The sequence below is a fragment of the Cuculus canorus genome, chromosome 2, assembly GCF_017976375.1.
Source record: "Cuculus canorus isolate bCucCan1 chromosome 2, bCucCan1.pri, whole genome shotgun sequence".
NCBI lineage: Eukaryota > Metazoa > Chordata > Aves > Cuculiformes > Cuculidae > Cuculus > Cuculus canorus.
The window spans coordinates 153,541,839-153,560,061 of NC_071402.1; the positions used below are offsets into that span (position 1 = coordinate 153,541,839).

Sequence of the window (18,223 nt, forward strand, 5' to 3'; positions counted from 1 at the left end):
TATAATGAGGCTGTGTTTCTTGTGAATTTGTGTCCTTCCTCCCTAATCTCTTCCTCTCTGCAGAATACTTCCAGAGGTCTTCCATGTCTCCTGTTCTGTGGCAGAGCCAGATACCACAACACAGTGTAGCTGCTTTCAAAGCTGCATTTGCTTACTGGCTGGCAAGTGCAGATTTACTGACTAAGCAGCAGGCTGGTCTGTCGAAATTAAGGGACTAAGTTAGTGTAAGTTTAGTATAGTGAAAAGTATGTATAAAGTATATAAAAAGTATAGTGAGAAAGTTAGTGCCTCTCTCTAAAGGCAGTGATTTGAATCTCTGTCTCCTTTACTTACATCACTCCAAGAGCTTAATATCTCTTGAGATCTCAACTGTTCTGTCAGATTTGGCTGAACCTAACAAGCAATTTCATAAGAAAAGGGGGAAACCTAATTTTTTCACTTCATCTCTAAAACTGGGATGAGAGCTAATCCCCAGCGTGAGATGATATTGTACTTTCTTTCTCTTCTCTCTAGATGATTCACAAAGAAAGCAATATGAGGAATGGCTGCAAGAAACACAACAGCTTCTTCAAATGCAACAGAAGTACCTCGAGGAGCAAATCGGAGCACACAGAAAATCAAAAAAGGCACTCTCAGCAAAACAGCGTACAGCCAAGAAAGCCGGCCGTGAGTTCCCAGAGGAAGATGCAGAACAGCTTAAGCACGTTACTGAGCAGCAGAGTATGGTCCAAAAGCAGCTAGAACAGGTAATCATCTGGAATCAAAACCAATCACGTTAATGCTAAGCTGTCACACTGCTGTGACTCACTCCTTTAAATCTTATAAAAGATGAATGAAAATGCTTAAATACAGGGGAACTTATTTAAAGGGAACCGCACTGTCATATTTTGTGAGTGAATTGCTGGTGACACTGGAGTTGTAGGAGAATATGCTACAGTGAAGGTATGACAAAAGCTGCTTTAGTGCTTCAAGAGCAGGGGAAATTGCTTAGCAAAATTATTTGCATTAGAGTTCCTGGCACCATGAAAAGCACAACCGAAGATACAGGCTGCAAAGGAGGAAAGTCTTAGCATGTTAGGGCACTGTTTCAGGCTCGAATGAACCTCATTACTTGGGCTTTTCAGGTGTCTTTATGTAATCCAAACCACTTGGTTATAAGCCAGTTAAATGCTACTGTTTGAAAATCTCTTTTTGTTATATCTTTAATGCTAGTCTAGTTTTATCATCTGTCTAGTTACTAGATGCTGATCATCAGTGCGTGTTACCTGTTATTGTATCATAGAATAATACAGGTGAAAGGGATATCTGGAGATCATGTAGTCTCCTGTTCAAAGCAGAACTAGCCGCATGGTTAGATCAGGTTGCTCAGGGCCTTGTCAGTCAAGTTGGTTAAGTCTTCAAGGGCAGAGATTTCCCAGCCTCTCTGGGCCTCTGTCCAATCTGTAACCACTTTCACTGGGGTTTTGATCTTTCTTTATATTCAGCTGGAATTCCACTTGCTGCATCTTGTAACGGTGATTATAGTAAGCAAGATTAAAGTTAAACCTGTGATGGCTTTGATAAATGTAAGGTTTGGCCAGCAGTATCGATTGCTGTGTTCTTCAAGACAGCATTTATAACTTATTTGGCATGATGTCCCTTTACTGTATGGGTGGGGTGTCTTTTCATAGTCAAGAACAAATAGGCTTACTGTTATTATTAATAGGGGAAAAATTGGCAGCGGGCTGCATGGAATGAAGTCCTAAGTGGTATCTGAACCTCAAGTTCTTGCTCCTGTGCTCCAAGACAGAGTTTGCACTGAATGGAATATTGGTCAACTTGTCTTTTCACCGCGTAGAAGGAGGATGTAGCAGTTAAATTATAACCGCACCATTTCTTCCTTATTCTTTCCTTCCCATCCACAATAAATCACAAGTAGAATAAATGCAAAAAAAAAATAAATTCACTTTACAATTCTTTATCATACATAGATCAGTCTGATCGTACAGTGGAGTTATGTTGAAGTAACAGCTGCTAATCGTGGTGTTGCTGGCAGATTCATTTAGTGTCCTGTGATAAGGTTTCTTCTATTTTTCATTTTTAAACTTAAGTTACATATATGGCCAGCAAATGCCATCCACTCCCCTTCAACCACTAATGTAGACTGGTCATCCACATCCCAAACAGGCCTTCGTTACACACCTAGTAGGAACTTAAATAAGGTTTAATTATTTATTTGTTTGTTTATTTGTTTATTTGTTTATAAGGACCTTCTGTTTTAGGTAATTCACTGCTCTTTCAACTCAGATCAAGTCATTTTTATGTAATTGAGCTCCTGTTAGGTTTTTAAAAGGACGAAGTCTCTATATGTATTTATAGAGAAAAGAGCTCTCTGATCCCTGGATCTGCTGGTCCTAGACACAGGCACAGAGAAACCAGAGCTGTTTGTGCAACACGAGCTTATGTCTGACAGGTTTATTAGCTCAGGCACCGATCCATGCAGACACTGCCCCATTGTCTCTGTGGCCAGGGCAGTTTAACTGCTGTGGTGTAGCGCTGTGCCTATGCTAATCAGCTCAGCCTTGCCCTCCCCTACACTCTTAAAATCACCAGGTCGATCAGAGCAGGTCGGCTCAGGTCCATCTGGGTGTAGTTAGTGCTGGTCCTTGAGATCTCAGCTAATTCCAAGTACAGTTGCATGACTGGTCTGCCACTGCAGATCCTGGGAGGATGTAGTGGTTTGGATGCCTCCTTGTATAGGGATGTGGAGCCAAGACATGTTTAGTGCTGTATGCCCACCAAGAAGTCCTGGAGCACTGGGCTGTGTGATGCAGATTGATTTGGTTGGTGGCTTTCTGCACTGGCATCGTTTATCTGTTGGTGTCCATGCCAAGCTAGAGCTCATAAATCATCTTAGATCTGAGATTACTGTGCAAATAGCCTTCTGGGTACATCTGTCCTGCATGCTGGGATTTGTCCTGCAACATCTCTGTTGTTCTGAGTTTTCTGGTTTGTCCCATGACCCAGAAAGCTATTGAACATTCTTAATTGTGTTATGGACTTTTTCTATCAGTACAAACAGCAAATGGAAGTTATGGAAGTTGTATTCTAAGGAACAGAAGTGAGAGAGAGATTTTCCATAGTGCTTGTATTATTAACCAGTGGAGAGAAGTCATGGGACCCCCGTCCCTGGAGGTGTTCAAGGCCAGGTTGGATGGGGCTTTGAGCAACTTGGTGCAGTGGGAAGTGTCCCTGGCCATGGCAGCGGGGGTGGAACTGGGTGATCTTTAAGGCCCTTTCCAACTCAAATCATTCTGTGATTCTATGAGTACAAGTCCTTTTATTGTTTTAGAGAGCAGTGTAGTTAAGTATCTGTTGTGTTTCTGAAACGCACTTTCTTGTCTAGTAGACACTCTCATATCCTTCCATTGGCTTCTCTTGCTTGCCTTAAGAATAAATGACAAGGCTTAACTTTCAGCGTCCACGTTGAGTTTATTTTCATCCAAAAATTTAAAATTTTCAAGCAACGGTTGGCTTTTCTGTCTGCTGTGAGATGTTTGAGGACCTGCCTGTGACTAAATGGGAATATACCTCACCGTTTTCCTCAAAACTTTTCCTTTTCGATTGAATCTTTTTCAACGTTTTGCTGATGAGTGAAGATCCTCCACCTCATGCTTTCCTTTCTCCTGTCTGTTCCCAACTACTGTTACCCTGTGGATATCAATATGTGGATGTCCTTGTGGATAATAAGATGTGTAAGGCAAGGATCACTTTTCAAACTCTCCAGTTTATATCCATTGCCCCTCATCTTATCACTACAAGCCTTTGTGAACAGTCCCTCTCCAGCTTTCTTGTAGGCCCCCTTCAAGTACTGGAAGGTCTTTTAATTCAGGTTTGTATTTTCTCTAGCATAGTGCAGTCTTGGTACAGAATCAGAACTTTGAGGTACTGTTACATTTTCCAAAATCTTGGCATAGATAGTATTTCTAATGAAATAATGGCTAGTTAGACTTAAAAAGGGAGAAGAAATAAAACTGCAGAAGTGCTGCGTTTACCTCAAGTTCATCATCTACTGAAATTACAGTGGTGAGCTACATGTTTTATGCCAGTTACGCAGTCAGTACATGTCAGTGACGAATAATGTCTTCTTTAATTTTTAGATTCGAAAGCAGCAGAAGGAGCATGCAGAACTCATTGAGGAATATCGAATCAAGCAGCAGCAGCAGCAGCAGTGTGGGATGACACCCCATGCCATAATGCCTGGTGTCCAGGCTCAACCACCCATGGTTCCAGGAGGAACATCACCAGCAATGAATCAACAAAACTTCCCCATGGTGGCACAACAGCTCCAACATCAGCAACATGCAGTGGTCATCCCTGGGCAATCCAACCCACCCAGAATGCCAAATTTATCTGGATGGCAATCTGCAAATGCCCCTGCAAGTCATATTTCCATGAATCCAGCGAGGATGCAGCCTCCAATGACACCATTGCCCATTACTCCTGGTACACCGACTCCTGTGCCTGGTTCAAATGCAACTGCACAGTCAGGGCCACCACCAAGGGTGGAGTTTGAGGACAATAACCCTTTTAGTGAAAGTTTTCAGGAGCGGGAAAGAAAGGAGCGTTTACGAGAGCAACAGGAACGACAACGCATTCAGCTTATGCAGGAGGTAGATCGACAGAGGGCTTTACAGCAGAGAATGGAACTGGAACAGCACGGTATGGTAGGGTCTGAATTGAATAACAGAACATCCTTATCTCAGATAACTTTCTTTAATTCTGATCTGCCTTGTGATTTCATACAAGCTCCACGGCCTCTTCAGCAGTCTCCACAGCATCAGCAGCAACAAATGGGGCAAATTCTGCAACAGAGTTCTGTGACCTCACCACCTGCCACAAATTTTATACAGAGCAGTGAGCGAAGGCCGGTGGGACCTACAGCCTTTGGACCTGATGCGTCTGCTGTTCCAGGTGGAGCCCCTAATTTCCATAATGTAAAACAAACTCACGGGAATCTCCCTGGGACTAACTTTACGCAGAACCAAGCCAGGCCTCCATTTCCTTCTGCTGTACCCTCATCTGCAGGTCTCAGTAGTGCTGCCCCATGTGGTTCAGACACTAACGTGCCCCAGGCAACAAACTTCCCAGGGTCAAACCAGTCTCTCATACAGCTGTATTCCGACATAATCCCGGAAGAGAAAGGAAAAAAGAAAAGGACAAGAAAAAAGAAAAAGGATGATGATGCCGAGTCCATAAAAGCCCCATCAACTCCACACTCGGATATAACTGCGCCATCAACTCCAACTGTTTCTGATTCTACCTCCACCCCCACGGTTAACACCCCCAATGAACTTTCACGTCACCAAGATGAGCAAGAGTCACAGGAGTTAACGGCTCCATCAACATCAAATGCAGGAGAGAGCCAGGCCTCACCAGAGCTGGAAAGTAAGCTCCCCAACAGCAGTTTGTCGAGTGTAAATACAGAGACTGAAAAGGCTAAAACAGATCCACCTGCCAGCATTCAAGAAGTTAAACTAGAAAAGGCAGACACTGATCAGTGCTCAGGTCAGGCTGAGCCTAAACCAGAAAATCCAAACAGTATTAAGGTGGAAGAAGATAAGGTCACATCGCAGCCTGCCTCTTCAGCTCAAAGTCCAGCACAACCAGCTAGTGTTCCAGTGGCGAAAGGGGAGTCAGGGAACGAATTGCTGAAACACCTGCTTAAAAATAAGAAGTCCTCATCTCTTCTAAATCAGAAACCGGAGAACAGCTGCCGAACAGAAGAGGAGGCTCCTGGGGATAAGAAGTTAGCAGAGAAGCTGAATCCAGCTGAAGGAATGGTGAGCCTGTTGCTGGTTTTGTTGTACAGTGGTCATCAACAAGCCAAGGCTGGTTTGTGCCTTTGCCACAGGCATTTGGGAAAAGGTGGGGAGATAACCTGCCTGTACAAGGGTGGAATAAACAGCTTTAAGGAATGTTTACCTCCCTTCCTGGCTTTTCTCCATGAGTAAATCATCTGTGGTCCGAAAAGAACAAGTTTTAAGATGACTTCGTAGATCGGTGTATCCTGAAATTATTAAAATGCAATAGATAATCATCTTAAAAAATGCCACTTCCTAATATTTAGCAAGATTATGGCAAGATTGTACAGACTCTAAACTACCTGTTCATGTGTTTCTGTACAGTATACGGTCTGTCTGTGTCCTGCTTCCTTCTGTGACTCAGCCCTAGTTGTGACCTGCAGAGGTGCAGGGCTGGGCTCCACATCCCTTCAGCTGCACCTTTTGAAGTGTTCTGTGGAAGAACCAAATCCATGCTCGAAAGTCATATATTGTCACTAATTTTAGTGGAGAGTATACTCTAGGATTGTTATCAAAAGTGTGAAATTGTTAAATCTCCTAAAATTGCTGATTTTCTGTTACAGAGTACTTCTCTATTTAATTTTATTGTAATGTAAGGGAACGTTAATTCTTTATATTAATGGCATTATATGATTTAATTATTTATAAGGATCTTAAGAACATACTTTCTTTCTAAAATTGCTTTCCATGGAGATAGGATACACTTCATACTTAGATTTGGTCACTTTATTGTGATCTTTTATCTCTACGCAGTTTGGTTTTATGACTGGCTAAACTCGAAATACATCCTCAAACCAAAATTTAAACACATTCAAAATAAATAAAGACTGATAAAAATAAACCTAATTGTGAGCAGCAGGCAATTAAAGTGCTAAAGATTAAAGTTAAAACATATATGACAGGAGCAGTGGTGACAGTACTTTCCATAGGGGTCTTGGAGAGCTGCTTAAAATAATAATGATAAAAAGAAATCAGAATTTCTTTTGTCTTGCTGCTATCTGTTGCATTACCAAGTCCCTTCTGAGTGCTTTTACACAACTGTCCTTTTACGTGAAGAATGGCTTTGCAGATTTGTGCTGAAAGTATTTAACTAAATGACACAATCCAGAAGTGTTTTGCAATGCTGTTTTTGTGTCTAACCTCAAAATACATTTGTGTTATATTGGCTTACACCGCTTTTTCTGTAACCAAGTGTGCCTTTCATTATGCCTTGTGAAAACCTCTAAAGCTGCATGCACATCAAACTTTATTTTAGGGTGTATTCAGAGGGAAATGCTTCTGGTCTGTGAGTTTTTAAGGATATTTTCAGATGTCAGCGGTGTTAACTGTAAGTCATAATTCTGTGGGTAGGGACAGCACAGCAGTGACAGTTGCCAGTGAGACAGCAAAGTAAAGAAATCGTACATACAGTTTGTTATTGGTGAGATTTCTTAAGCGCGGCATGTTCTTTTAGACTTAACATGCAGTAAATTTGAATGAAATGTATAATTTCATTCATTTGAATGAATAAAGTGTAAAAAACTCTGCTTCACTTTTCTTTTTTACACCAGCAAACTGCGGGAAATCAGATGCAAGTTGCATTTGGGTGTAGTAACAGCCAGCTTCAAAGAGCAGATGTAGGACCTGAAACCAAGAAACAGAGAAATAAGCGAACACAGAGGACGGGAGAGAAGGCGGCTCCTCGGTCCAAGAAAAGAAAAAAAGAGGAAGAAGAAAAGCAAGCTGTTTACCCCAACGCTGACACGTTCATCCAGCTAAAGCAGGTAGGTATGCAGATGCTGAGTGATGCATCAGGAGGACACTTGAAAGAGTGAACTTCTCATGTTGGAAACAAAGCTGAGCATTAAGGACAGGAACTGGACATCAGGAAAAATTTTTCATTGAAAGTGTCATTGGGCACTGGCAGAGGCTGCCCAGGGAGGTGGTTGAGTCACCTTCTCTGGAGGTGTTCAGGGGATGGGTGGATGAGGTGCTGAGGGACATGGTTTAGGGAGTGTTAGGAATGGTTGGACTCGATGATCCAGTGGGTCCCTTCCAACCTAATGATTCTATAATTCTATGATTAAGCTGAATTTTGAGTACTGGGAGGAGAAAATGAAAACTTCACACAAGTAGGAGATTTCAAGTTCTTGTTTTATTCCAGTTTGGAAGACCTACTGACATGGTAGGCATTTGGTTGTCCCAAATCTATGAAGCTCCTGTCAGCTCTGGTGGCCTCTGTGGCTGACCTGGCAGGCAGCCGGAGCTGCAGCTCTACTGGACAGGAGACCACCTTCCTTAACAAACGAAGGCACCCATGTTCGACACAGTTGTCTGATAGTGGGCAGATTCCGACTGTTATTTTAAATTGGAAACCATTCGACTGATGTTTGGAGATTTGCAATGCTTCTATGTTATAGTTAAATTAATTTCTAACTTTTTTTCTTTTAATACAGCAACTTTCTCTTCTGCCTTTGATGGAGCCAATAATTGGAGTGAGCTTTGCACACTTTCTTCCTTATGGCAGTGGCCAGATAAATGGTGGAAATAGACTTGTAGGAAGTTTTGGTAGTGCCACTCTAGATGGGGCTTCAGATTACTACTCTCAGCTCATTTACAAGGTACGGTTCTAATCTGGATTTCCACTATGTGCTCTCTGTGGGAAAAGAAGTTCATGGCATTATTACAATCACCATTATTCTACTCTGAAAGTGGAAATCATTTCTGGAAAATGTGTCATAAACTAATTAAAAACTACAAGTATTTCTTTTACAAATGGATGCTGAACAGTGAAAATTGTATTTACAGTTTTATGGAGCAGGAAAGGCTGAATTCTCAATACTTTGTGAAGTCATTGGAAGCATTAAAGCATTTTCTAATGTGAATTAAATGGGAAATAGACTTTTCTCATTTGTCCGCTAACTAAGAACCTGAGAACTCTGAAAAGTAGGCTGGTCGTTGACAAGCTAATAACCCACAGAGTCGAAAACTCAGTCTCTGAGACTGGAGGGGCAGTAGTGGGAGAGCAGCAAGATAGCAAAGAGAGAGAATCAAATTTGCTGCTTGGCTACCCTAACATAAAAACTTCAGTAACATAATAAAAATACAGTGGTGTTCACTCCAGCCTTACATGCCGTGTAGGCTGTGGATGCAGCCTAGCAGAAATAGTTGCTGCGGTCAAAAGCAAATAATAAATATTGGCTTTGTAGGCATGGCTGCAAGAAGAACAGATAGGAAGTTCCCATTTAATTTTCATTCAAAATATGAGCAGTTAGGTAAGCTTGCAAGAAGTAGCCTGGAGTGTGAACTTGCAGAGTATCGGCTTCTTCAGTGAAAACTTATGCTGTACTAAGCGTGAGGCAGCTTCCCTTTTAGTGACAATCGGGTAAGCTGACTTGCTCGTGGTGATGGAGAGTTGCTAGAGAATAGTACTCTCAATCTTAAATTCAGACCTTTGCTTAAACTGTAAGAATGTATTTGGGCTCCCAAATGGTTCCTAAAAATGTTCTTTGTGCTTTTATTTAAATAGTTCAGCTATATCTTCTTTTAGTAATGTCTACTCCTCATGTAAACTGTTTCTCTGAGAGTATCACTGATATAAGAAAAGCAAAGCATTGTGACTTTTATGGTAGATACTTCCATGTATTTGATCACATATTTGAACATCAACTATCAGTGCTACCTCTGGGTGTAAGAGATGCGAGTGGGTTACATTGACTAGTACTAGAACAAGACTAGTTTTCACTCTGTGTTCCATGGCTGATGTACGGTTCTTTAATCTCATGCAGCAGAACAATCTGAGCAACCCTCCAACACCCCCAGCCTCTCTTCCTCCCACACCACCTCCCGTGGCCTGCCAGAAGTTGGTGAACGGCTTTGCAACCACTGAGGAACTTGCTGGCAAGGCTGGTATGTTGGGAAGTCACGATGGTAAGATTAATATGTATTGTTTCCTTAATAAAAGAGTCAGATTTGTAGCAAATTATGTAATAGCAACTGAAAGCATCCCAGATATCAATAGTCTGTTTTATAAAAAGAGTGTGACCAAGGTCTTTAAGGTTGTAATCGTTATTACTCAGCTTCATTTTACACCAAGATGATGCCAAATGATAGCCTTTACTCTTTTGCAAACATGTTGAGACTTAGAAGCGCTCTTAAGAAGTGAAAAAGCAAACCTTAAGATTTTTTTTTTATGTCCAATATGAATGACTATCCAGTTAGTTGAGTGAGCTCAGAAGTCATCTCCCTGACACCTCTCCTCAGCAGGCTTTGTGTATAGCTAATATCTATTTTCCGATGCTTGTAATTTGGTCAATTAAGATTACTTTGTATTAAATAAAACTTTATGCTGCCTTTTTGTAAGGACCATCGAGAGAGTAAAACCCTTTTCCCAGCCCCTTTTCCTTTGTTCTTATAGAGTTGTTGGGTTCTTTTTAGAAGTAAACCAAAAATCCTCTGGCAGATGGTATACTGAGAAGGCCCTTGGGCAGGTTTTTGTGAATAAGTAGATTAGTCATGAGCAGTCAAAATTTATTGAGCTACAAGTGGATGGGATTGGTGTTACCACCTGCTGTAATGCGTTGGCTGTGTCAGGGAGCCAGCAGTGCCCCAATGCAGAGTGTATTTCAGTGGAAGAGCTGTACTGCTGTCTCACTGTGCTGTGCCTTTCTGTTTTCAGTTACCAAAGCTCTGGGACCAAAGCAGTTCCAGTTGCCTTTCAGACCACAAGATGATTTATTAGCTAAAGCAATGGCTCAGGGCCCTAAAACTGTGGATGTTCCTGCTTCGCTTCCGACACCACCTCACAACAACCAGGAGGAGTTAAGGTAAGTTTTCCTTGGCATCTTCAAAAATAGTTTTTGGAGCAGATTCCGTGGTCTCTTAATAGAAGATGGGACTCTGAAGGTGTGAAGAAACAAATCCATTGAGCCCAGCCACATAGTGCAAAGTATGTAATGGGATAATTTGTCCTGGTTAACTCTGCACTCCGCATATATAGAGTAGCATAGTGAAATAGGTGACTTCTGCCACTGCTGGACCCTAGATCCTGTTAGGTTGTTATTCCTTTTAGCTTGAATTCTTTACTTTAATCTATTAAAAGTAAAAGAAAACTGTATAAATTCATATTTTTCCTGGAGCAACCTGATACTATTGTACCATGACAGCACAACTGCTGCACCAGACAGCAGTGCCTGAAAAAAGTTCTGTGTCTTTGAAGCACTGAAAGCCGTGCATGGATAAGGGGGGACGGACTGATGAATACCATTAAACCAGAATGTTTAAATAGTAAATACTAATTTTTACAAAGGTGGGTGGAGCTGTGGGGAACAAGACAGTTCTGTGGTGGAGCCTGGGCTTTATTAGTGCCTCTGTTTGTCTTTGTGTATCTTTACCAAGAAACCACTGTGTGCAATTGTCTATGAGATGCCCAGAAGAAATGGCCCACCACATAACTGCATTCCATGACTAGCAGCAAGAAGCAAGTTTGTGATAGCTCCTTGTTGTGATTCATAAGTTTGGCTTAGCAAAGGTTTTTAGACCATTTCCAAAACTTTTCCAAAACAGCCTTTCTGGGTTTCTTCCAGGGTTCAAGATCACTGTGAGGACAGGGATACTCCTGACAGCTTTGTTCCCTCTTCCTCTCCTGAAAGTGTGGTGGGAATGGAAATCAGTAGGTATCCAGACTTGTCAGTTGTAAAGGAGGAGAACCCAGAACCTGTACCATCTCCCATCATTCCCATCCTACCAAGCAGTACCGGAAAAGGTGAGACTGCAGTAGAGCAAACAGTTAGAAATCAGCTTTTTTTTTTTTCCTTTGCATTCACATGTGTGTAGGATTAACCTGTTGTATTTCATTTTATTTTCAGGTTCAGAAGCCAAAAGGAATTACATAAAATCAGAACCTAGTTCAGGAGCGTTGCCTGCTTCTGGCTTCTTTGCCTCTCAGCTTGGACCATCCCAGAATGGTCCTAAATCTGGCCTTATATCTGTAGCAATTACTTTACATCCCACAGCTGCTGAGGTAAAACAAATACACTTGTGTTACATATATAAAATATGACAGCATTTAATAGATTTTATATCTAGTGAATCTGAAGCGGTTATAGCACAGTACACGAAAGCAGCTGTTGTAATCTAATAATTTCTCTTACTGCTATCTTGCTGTCTGATGTAAACAAAGATATGTTTTTATTATTGTTTTTAGAACATTAGTAGCGTTGTAGCGGCATTCTCCAACCTGCTCCACGTCAGAATTCCTAACAGTTATGAGGTTAGTAACGCTCCAGATGTCCCATCCTCCATGGCAGCCGCCAGCAGTCACAGAATGAACCCACCTATGGAGTACAGGCAACACTTACTACTTCAGGGTCCTCAGGCAGGATCCATGGGACCTGCCAGGATCGTAGGCTCTTACGGACTGAAGCAGCCGAATGTACCATTTCCTGCAAACAGCAACGGTGAGTGGGCATTTGGGCTTTCAAGTTTCCAATACCAAAATTTTAGCTGAGTCAGTATTACAGCATTTCAGCCTCACAAATTCATGGTCTAGAATTAAGTAATTGATTCTTGTTCTAAATAATACTATGCCCTTCATGTGTCATCAGTACATATGAGCCTGCTCCTGATGTTAATCATGATTTAATAGGTTTGATCCATCTGCAGTTTCTGTTGTGTTATCTGTCACCATTAGTGAGGTATTTCTTCCACTAGTTCCTAACATCATTAGTTTTTATAAGATCCAGTCTGATTTTAAGTACATCATTCAGAAAGATTGTTCCTGTGCTGGAAGACTTGATACAATTGTTTAAGCATGTATTCTGTGTTGTCTTTGTTATTAATTTCTTATACACAAAAGTGATTTGGCCTTGTTGTTCACACAATTGGTTTTTCTCTGGGTTAAACAATTTCCCCTTCAGGATGTAGAGTAAAGCTTGCCTTCCATGGTCTATCCAGGAAGGCACTGCTACTCCTCTAGGCCATCGTGGCTTCTCATTAATTTAGTTTAATCTGACGCAGCTTCTAACGGGCTTATCTATGTTCTAGGTGTGGCTGGCTATAAGGATCACAGTCAGACTATCGCAGAAGGCTCGGCACTGAGACCTCGATGGTGCTCTCATTGCAAAGTTGTGGTTCTTGGCAGTGGTGTACGAAAGTCATTCAAAGACCTGCCTTTCCTTAAACAGGTACTGCTGTGGAAGTACAGTTTTGTGCATGTGATGGTCAGTGACCAAATGAAGGCAACAGAGAATACCGCTTGTCACGCCGACTACCACGTCCAAATTTATTTGTAGTCTCGTTTCTGTCTTCTATCAGGATGGGACATTCAGGCACATTTGTAGTGCAAATGAGAAACGTCAAAGTTGTTACGTCGATAAAGTAAATTGCATTAAATATGGCAGCTCCTTAAATTCTGCTGCTGACCTCCTTCTGTCACCGCTCCAGGGACTTTAATTCCAAAGGAGCCTATTTGTAAGGCAGCACCATATCACTATGTCAGAAAGTACTAGAAGTGCAAAAATACTTATGCCGCTCTTAAGCAGGAATCAGATTTTGGTCTCTGTGCCTTGTATTTTACATTGTTTCTTGTGTAAACACTATCCCAGGCTGCTCCTTACAGCTGTACACAAATAGAGTCACTCATTAAAAAAGTACCTTTGCTCTTTGTTTAACTGAGAAACAAAGGTCTCTAGTAAAAATTTATACACAAAAGTAAGGGGTTCGTCTAGTCAGAAAAGCACTGAGTTCCCAGTGGTGTTTTGCAGATGGATCAGTAGATAAAACAGTATGATCTGTCTTTGATCAGGCTGAAATAGGACTTTCTTTTGCCATCTAAAGATAAAAGAAAATGTTTTTTACTTTGCAAGTGTGTCTATGGAGCAGATGGGTGCATGGTATAGAATGCTTTATTTTGATTGTTAAACTTCTGTTAAAGGCAAGAAATGCTGAAGGAAAAGGTTGTAGGTGGTGGTAACGTTAGATCTGTCAAATAATGAAGTATTTATATCACAGTGTCGCTCATTATTTCATGAATGTTCTACAAATGAAGAGTTTCTGGCCAGATTGGATGAGTTGTTTCATTACACTTATTATGTGAAGAATGGTATTAAAATGCACCTCTGATAATCTTCTGTGTTTGATTCCCAGGATTCCCAAGAAGGCTCTGATAAGATGAAGGACATTGTATTCTGTAGCAACAACTGCTTTGTACTCTATTCGGCAGCTGTGCAAGCAAAAAGCTCAGAGAACAAAGTAAGTATCAAATGCAGGTGGACCCTAGCAAGCAGAGATTACTGCAGCTTTTATGTTGAAGAACGGAAATGGGGAGGATGAGGGGAGAGGCAGGAGTTTGTACTTTGTTTTAAAGGTTTATAAATTGATAGTTCTATATTCAAATGATGAGATTCTGAATCAAAAGCATGAAGCAGAATTCCTATTTGCGGAACCTTCTTTCTGACAGAGATGATGGTGGAGCAGTAGCCACCTTTTGCTGTCCTCATAGGCTTTGAAGATGCAGTCTCAAAAAAGTAGTCATTTAAGTTCTGTGGGCATTGTGCAAACCCATACACACATCTTCAAAGGTGATTTTCTGCATTTTTATTTGGCTTATGTACAGAAAAAATATTACGGCTGTGCAAAGAATAACTGAACAACATGTTTGCTAAGACTTGGTTTTTGAGTTACATCAAGAAAATAACCTTATTCTATTACTTTATTTGGGCAAAGTTGACAATTCAAAGCATTAATTATCAAGTTTGCTGACCACACCAAACCGTGTGGTGAGGTTGACATGCTGGAGGGAAGGGACACCATCCAGAGGGACCTTGGCAGGCTTGACAGGTGGGCCTGTGCAGACCTTATGCAGTTCAGCAAGGCCAAATGTAAGGTCTTGCACCTGGGTTGGGTCAGTCCTTAGCACAAATACAAGCTGGGTGGAGAATGGATTGAGAGAAGCCCTAGGGAGAAGGAATTGGGGGTGTTGGTGAGTGAGAAGCTCAACACGAGCCAGTAATGTGTGCTCACAGCCCAGAAAGCCAACCATATCCTGGGCTGCATCAAAAGAAGCGTGGCCGGCAGGTTGAGGGAGGGGATTCTGCCCCTCTACTCTCCTCTGAAAGAGACCTCACCTGGAGTCCTGCATTCAGTTCTGGAGTCCTCAGCACAGGAAGGACATGGATCTGTTAGAGCGAGTCCAGAAGAGGCCACGAAGATGATCCGAGGGCTGGAGCACCTCCCATACAAGGACAGGCTGAGAGAGTTGGGCTTTTTCAGCCTGGAGGCTGGAAGGCTTCCAGGAGACCAAATAGCGACCTTCCAGTACAGAAAGGGAGCTACAGGAAAGCTGGGGAGGAGCTCTTTACCAGGGAGTGCAGGGATAGGACAGGCAGGAGCGGTTTTAAGCTGAAAGAGGGGAGATTTACATTTGATGTTGGGAAGAAATGTTTTCCTGTGAGGGTTGGGAGGCACTGGCACAAGCTGTCCAGAGAGACCATGGGAGCCTCATCCCTGTTCAATGCCAGGTTGGATGGGGCTTTGAGAAACCTGATCCAGTGGAAGGTGTCCTTGTCCATGACAGGAGGTTTGGAACTGGATGATCTTTAAGGGCCCTTCCAACCCAAACCATTCTAGAATTCTATGAAAACATCAGCGAAGAGTCTGCTGACAGACAGTGACGAGGAAAAAGGAGACTGTTCATTTAGTCATTAAAACAGAAGAGTCTTCATTCAAGACTCAATACTGATGAGTTTATTTTCTCATAGATAAAGTTTTTGAATAGTACTTTAAACTAGGTTGGTTTCTACCTTTTCTAGTTCAAATGCCTTTCTTTCCCTAAACCAATGGACAGAAGAGGCGACGGTGTTCAATCGTTACCTCATTAATGTTTCTTCCCAGTCCTACAGTCTTTACTGTAGAGGATGCAGCCCTTCCTTCAAGTGCATCCTACTTATTTTTTCAGAAATTAAACAAAGAACGAAACCCGGAGGAGATAAGCATGTGTTCATCCACATGCTTGTAGTGTCCCATGTAGCTTATTTTCACTCGTATTAAACAGGGTAACATTTCAGCACAAGTGCATCAACATGTACATAATTAAGTTAATTAAATGTCATATTCAGCCTCCTTATCCTTTAATTTACTCTTCCAAGATTAATCATACAAACTGCATGAAGCACTTTTGAATCTAAACTTCTTTTATTGTTCTTGTTTTCTCTCCTTTTTTCTTCTTAACAAATCTCTGCAGGTTTAATTCCTGTTTGCTGTGACCAACCAGTTCAGTCTTCAAGGCGTAGGACTGGTGTAGAGCACTGCAGGAGCTCCTTCCTCATTCATTTCCAGGAAAAATTTGTGGTTTAAATTCCAAATCTTCCACTTCTACCAAGATTCTTACACCTTACATTAATCTTGTGACCCACATTTAAAGGTTATGTTGTGTTGTGAAAGAACTTTCTGATAGTACCCAAGAACTAACTCTGTCGGTGACCTTGGCTATGGTAATTGAGTAGGTTTTTATTCAAAACCTGGATGAAGGGTTATTTGTGTTCCCTCTTCTGTATTTAAAGGGCACAAAGTTCTAGGCTGATGGGGAGAACTTTTGTATCCTGGCATGAGCTGTGATGACATGAATCAGGATCATTTCCATCATGATTTTCTGAGTAGCGTCCTCAGTTCTGACCTGACAACGTTTGAGGTTTCTTTTTCTTAAGAGTTTTCTGTCGGTTTTGCAGGAATCAGGTCCATCTTTGCCACAGTCGCCGATGAAAGAGAGGCCGCCTAAAGCATTCCATCAGTACAGCAACAACATCTCCACTTTGGATGTCCACTGTTTGCCTCAGTTGCAGGACAAAGTTTCTCCGCCATCATCACCCCCCATCATGTTCCCCCCTGCGTTTGAAGCAGCCAAGGTAGAAGCAAAACCAGATGAGCTTAAGGTAACGGTGAAACTAAAACCTAGGTTAAAAGCAATACACAGTAGTCTGGATGACTGTCGGCCTCCAAGTAAGAAATGGAAAGGAATGAAATGGAAAAAGTGGAGCATTCAGATTGTGATTCCCAAAGGATCATTCAAACCTCCTTGTGAAGAAGAAATAGATGAGTTCCTTAACAAACTGGGCACGACCCTTAAACCAGATCCTGTGCCTAAAGACTATAGGAAATGTTGCTTCTGTCACGAGGAAGGGGATGGATTGACTGACGGACCAGCAAGGCTTCTTAACCTGGATTTAGACCTTTGGGTCCATTTGAACTGCGCTCTTTGGTCTACAGAAGTCTATGAGACACAAGCTGGTGCCTTAATAAATGTGGAACTAGCACTGCGAAGAGGCTTGCAAATGAAATGCATGTTTTGTCACAAAATGGGTGCCACCAGCGGTTGTCACAGGTTAAGGTGCACCAATATTTATCACTTTACCTGTGCCATTAAAGCACAATGCATGTTTTTTAAAGACAAGACCATGCTTTGCCCCATGCACAAACCAAAGGGAACTCATGAGCAAGAACTCAGTTACTTTGCAGTCTTCAGGAGGGTCTACGTTCAGCGGGATGAGGTGCGGCAGATTGCAAGCATTGTTCAGCGAGGAGAACGTGACCACACTTTCCGTGTGGGAAGCCTGATTTTCCATGCTGTTGGTCAGCTGCTGCCACAGCAGATGCAGGCTTTCCACTCTTCAAAAGCCCTCTTCCCAGTGGGTTATGAGGCCAGCCGGTTGTACTGGAGCATGAGATATGCAAACAGGCGCTGCCGCTATCTCTGTTCAATTGAGGAGAAGGACGGGCTTCCGCTGTTTGTCATCAAGGTTGTGGAGCAAGGCCACGAGGATCTGATCCTTACTGACACAACACCAAAAGGTAAATTTTGTGAAATAAGGTCATGACTTCTGTGGGTTTCCTGTTTGTTTTGTTGCTACTGATACTTCCCAGATGAATGATAGATGTTTCAAATACTATGTTGTAAAGATTGTTCTAATGTAATGCGTACAGTGAGCTTCCAGGGTCTGGTTTTAGTACTGTGCTATGAAGATTGAGGACACCTTTGAAGAAATTGTACAAGCTGCCAATAAGACTTGTTACAAGACCCTAGACTGAGCATCAAAAATTAATTAAAATAGCGGGAAGGTCAGTGTAGGTTTCCTCTCATGAAAAGCAGCTTTGTTTAAATATGTTGTCATTACTTGGTTATCTTCAGACCAGCTGTGCTGAAGTTGGTAAGCAATAAAAAAGACAGCTGAGTGAACCACTTTGTTCTCAGGGCAGGGAACGTTGGCTATTGGGTGGTGAGGAACGATGTGTGAGGCTTGTAAACATTAGGGTTGGGTCTGAGGAATCATAGAATTGAGGTTGGAAAAGACCTCTAAGATCATCCAATCCAACTGTCAGCCCAACGTCACCGTGCCTGCTAAACCATG

At 42.0% G+C, this 18,223-nt stretch overlaps 1 protein-coding gene across 10 annotated transcripts in view; it reads left to right on the forward strand.

The window, feature by feature from the left end:
• Positions 1-18,223, forward strand: part of KMT2C (lysine methyltransferase 2C) — a 216,326-nt gene that overhangs the window by 192,403 nt on the left and 5,700 nt on the right. For 8 of the 10 annotated variants that reach the window (XM_054060776.1, XM_054060778.1, XM_054060779.1 and 5 more), the window contains 12 exons: positions 514-746; positions 4,140-5,822; positions 7,394-7,606; positions 8,279-8,443; positions 9,611-9,752; positions 10,501-10,648; positions 11,408-11,586; positions 11,690-11,844; positions 12,028-12,280; positions 12,867-13,006; positions 13,968-14,072; positions 16,547-17,666. In XM_054060776.1, coding sequence (XP_053916751.1) covers positions 514-746; positions 4,140-5,822; positions 7,394-7,606; positions 8,279-8,443; positions 9,611-9,752; positions 10,501-10,648; positions 11,408-11,586; positions 11,690-11,844; positions 12,028-12,280; positions 12,867-13,006; positions 13,968-14,072; positions 16,547-17,666 — 4,536 coding nt within the window. The remainder of the gene's footprint in view (positions 1-513; positions 747-4,139; positions 5,823-7,393; positions 7,607-8,278; positions 8,444-9,610; positions 9,753-10,500; positions 10,649-11,407; positions 11,587-11,689; positions 11,845-12,027; positions 12,281-12,866; positions 13,007-13,967; positions 14,073-16,546; positions 17,667-18,223) is intronic. The other 2 variants (XM_054060777.1, XM_054060785.1) reach the window with 1 other exon arrangement.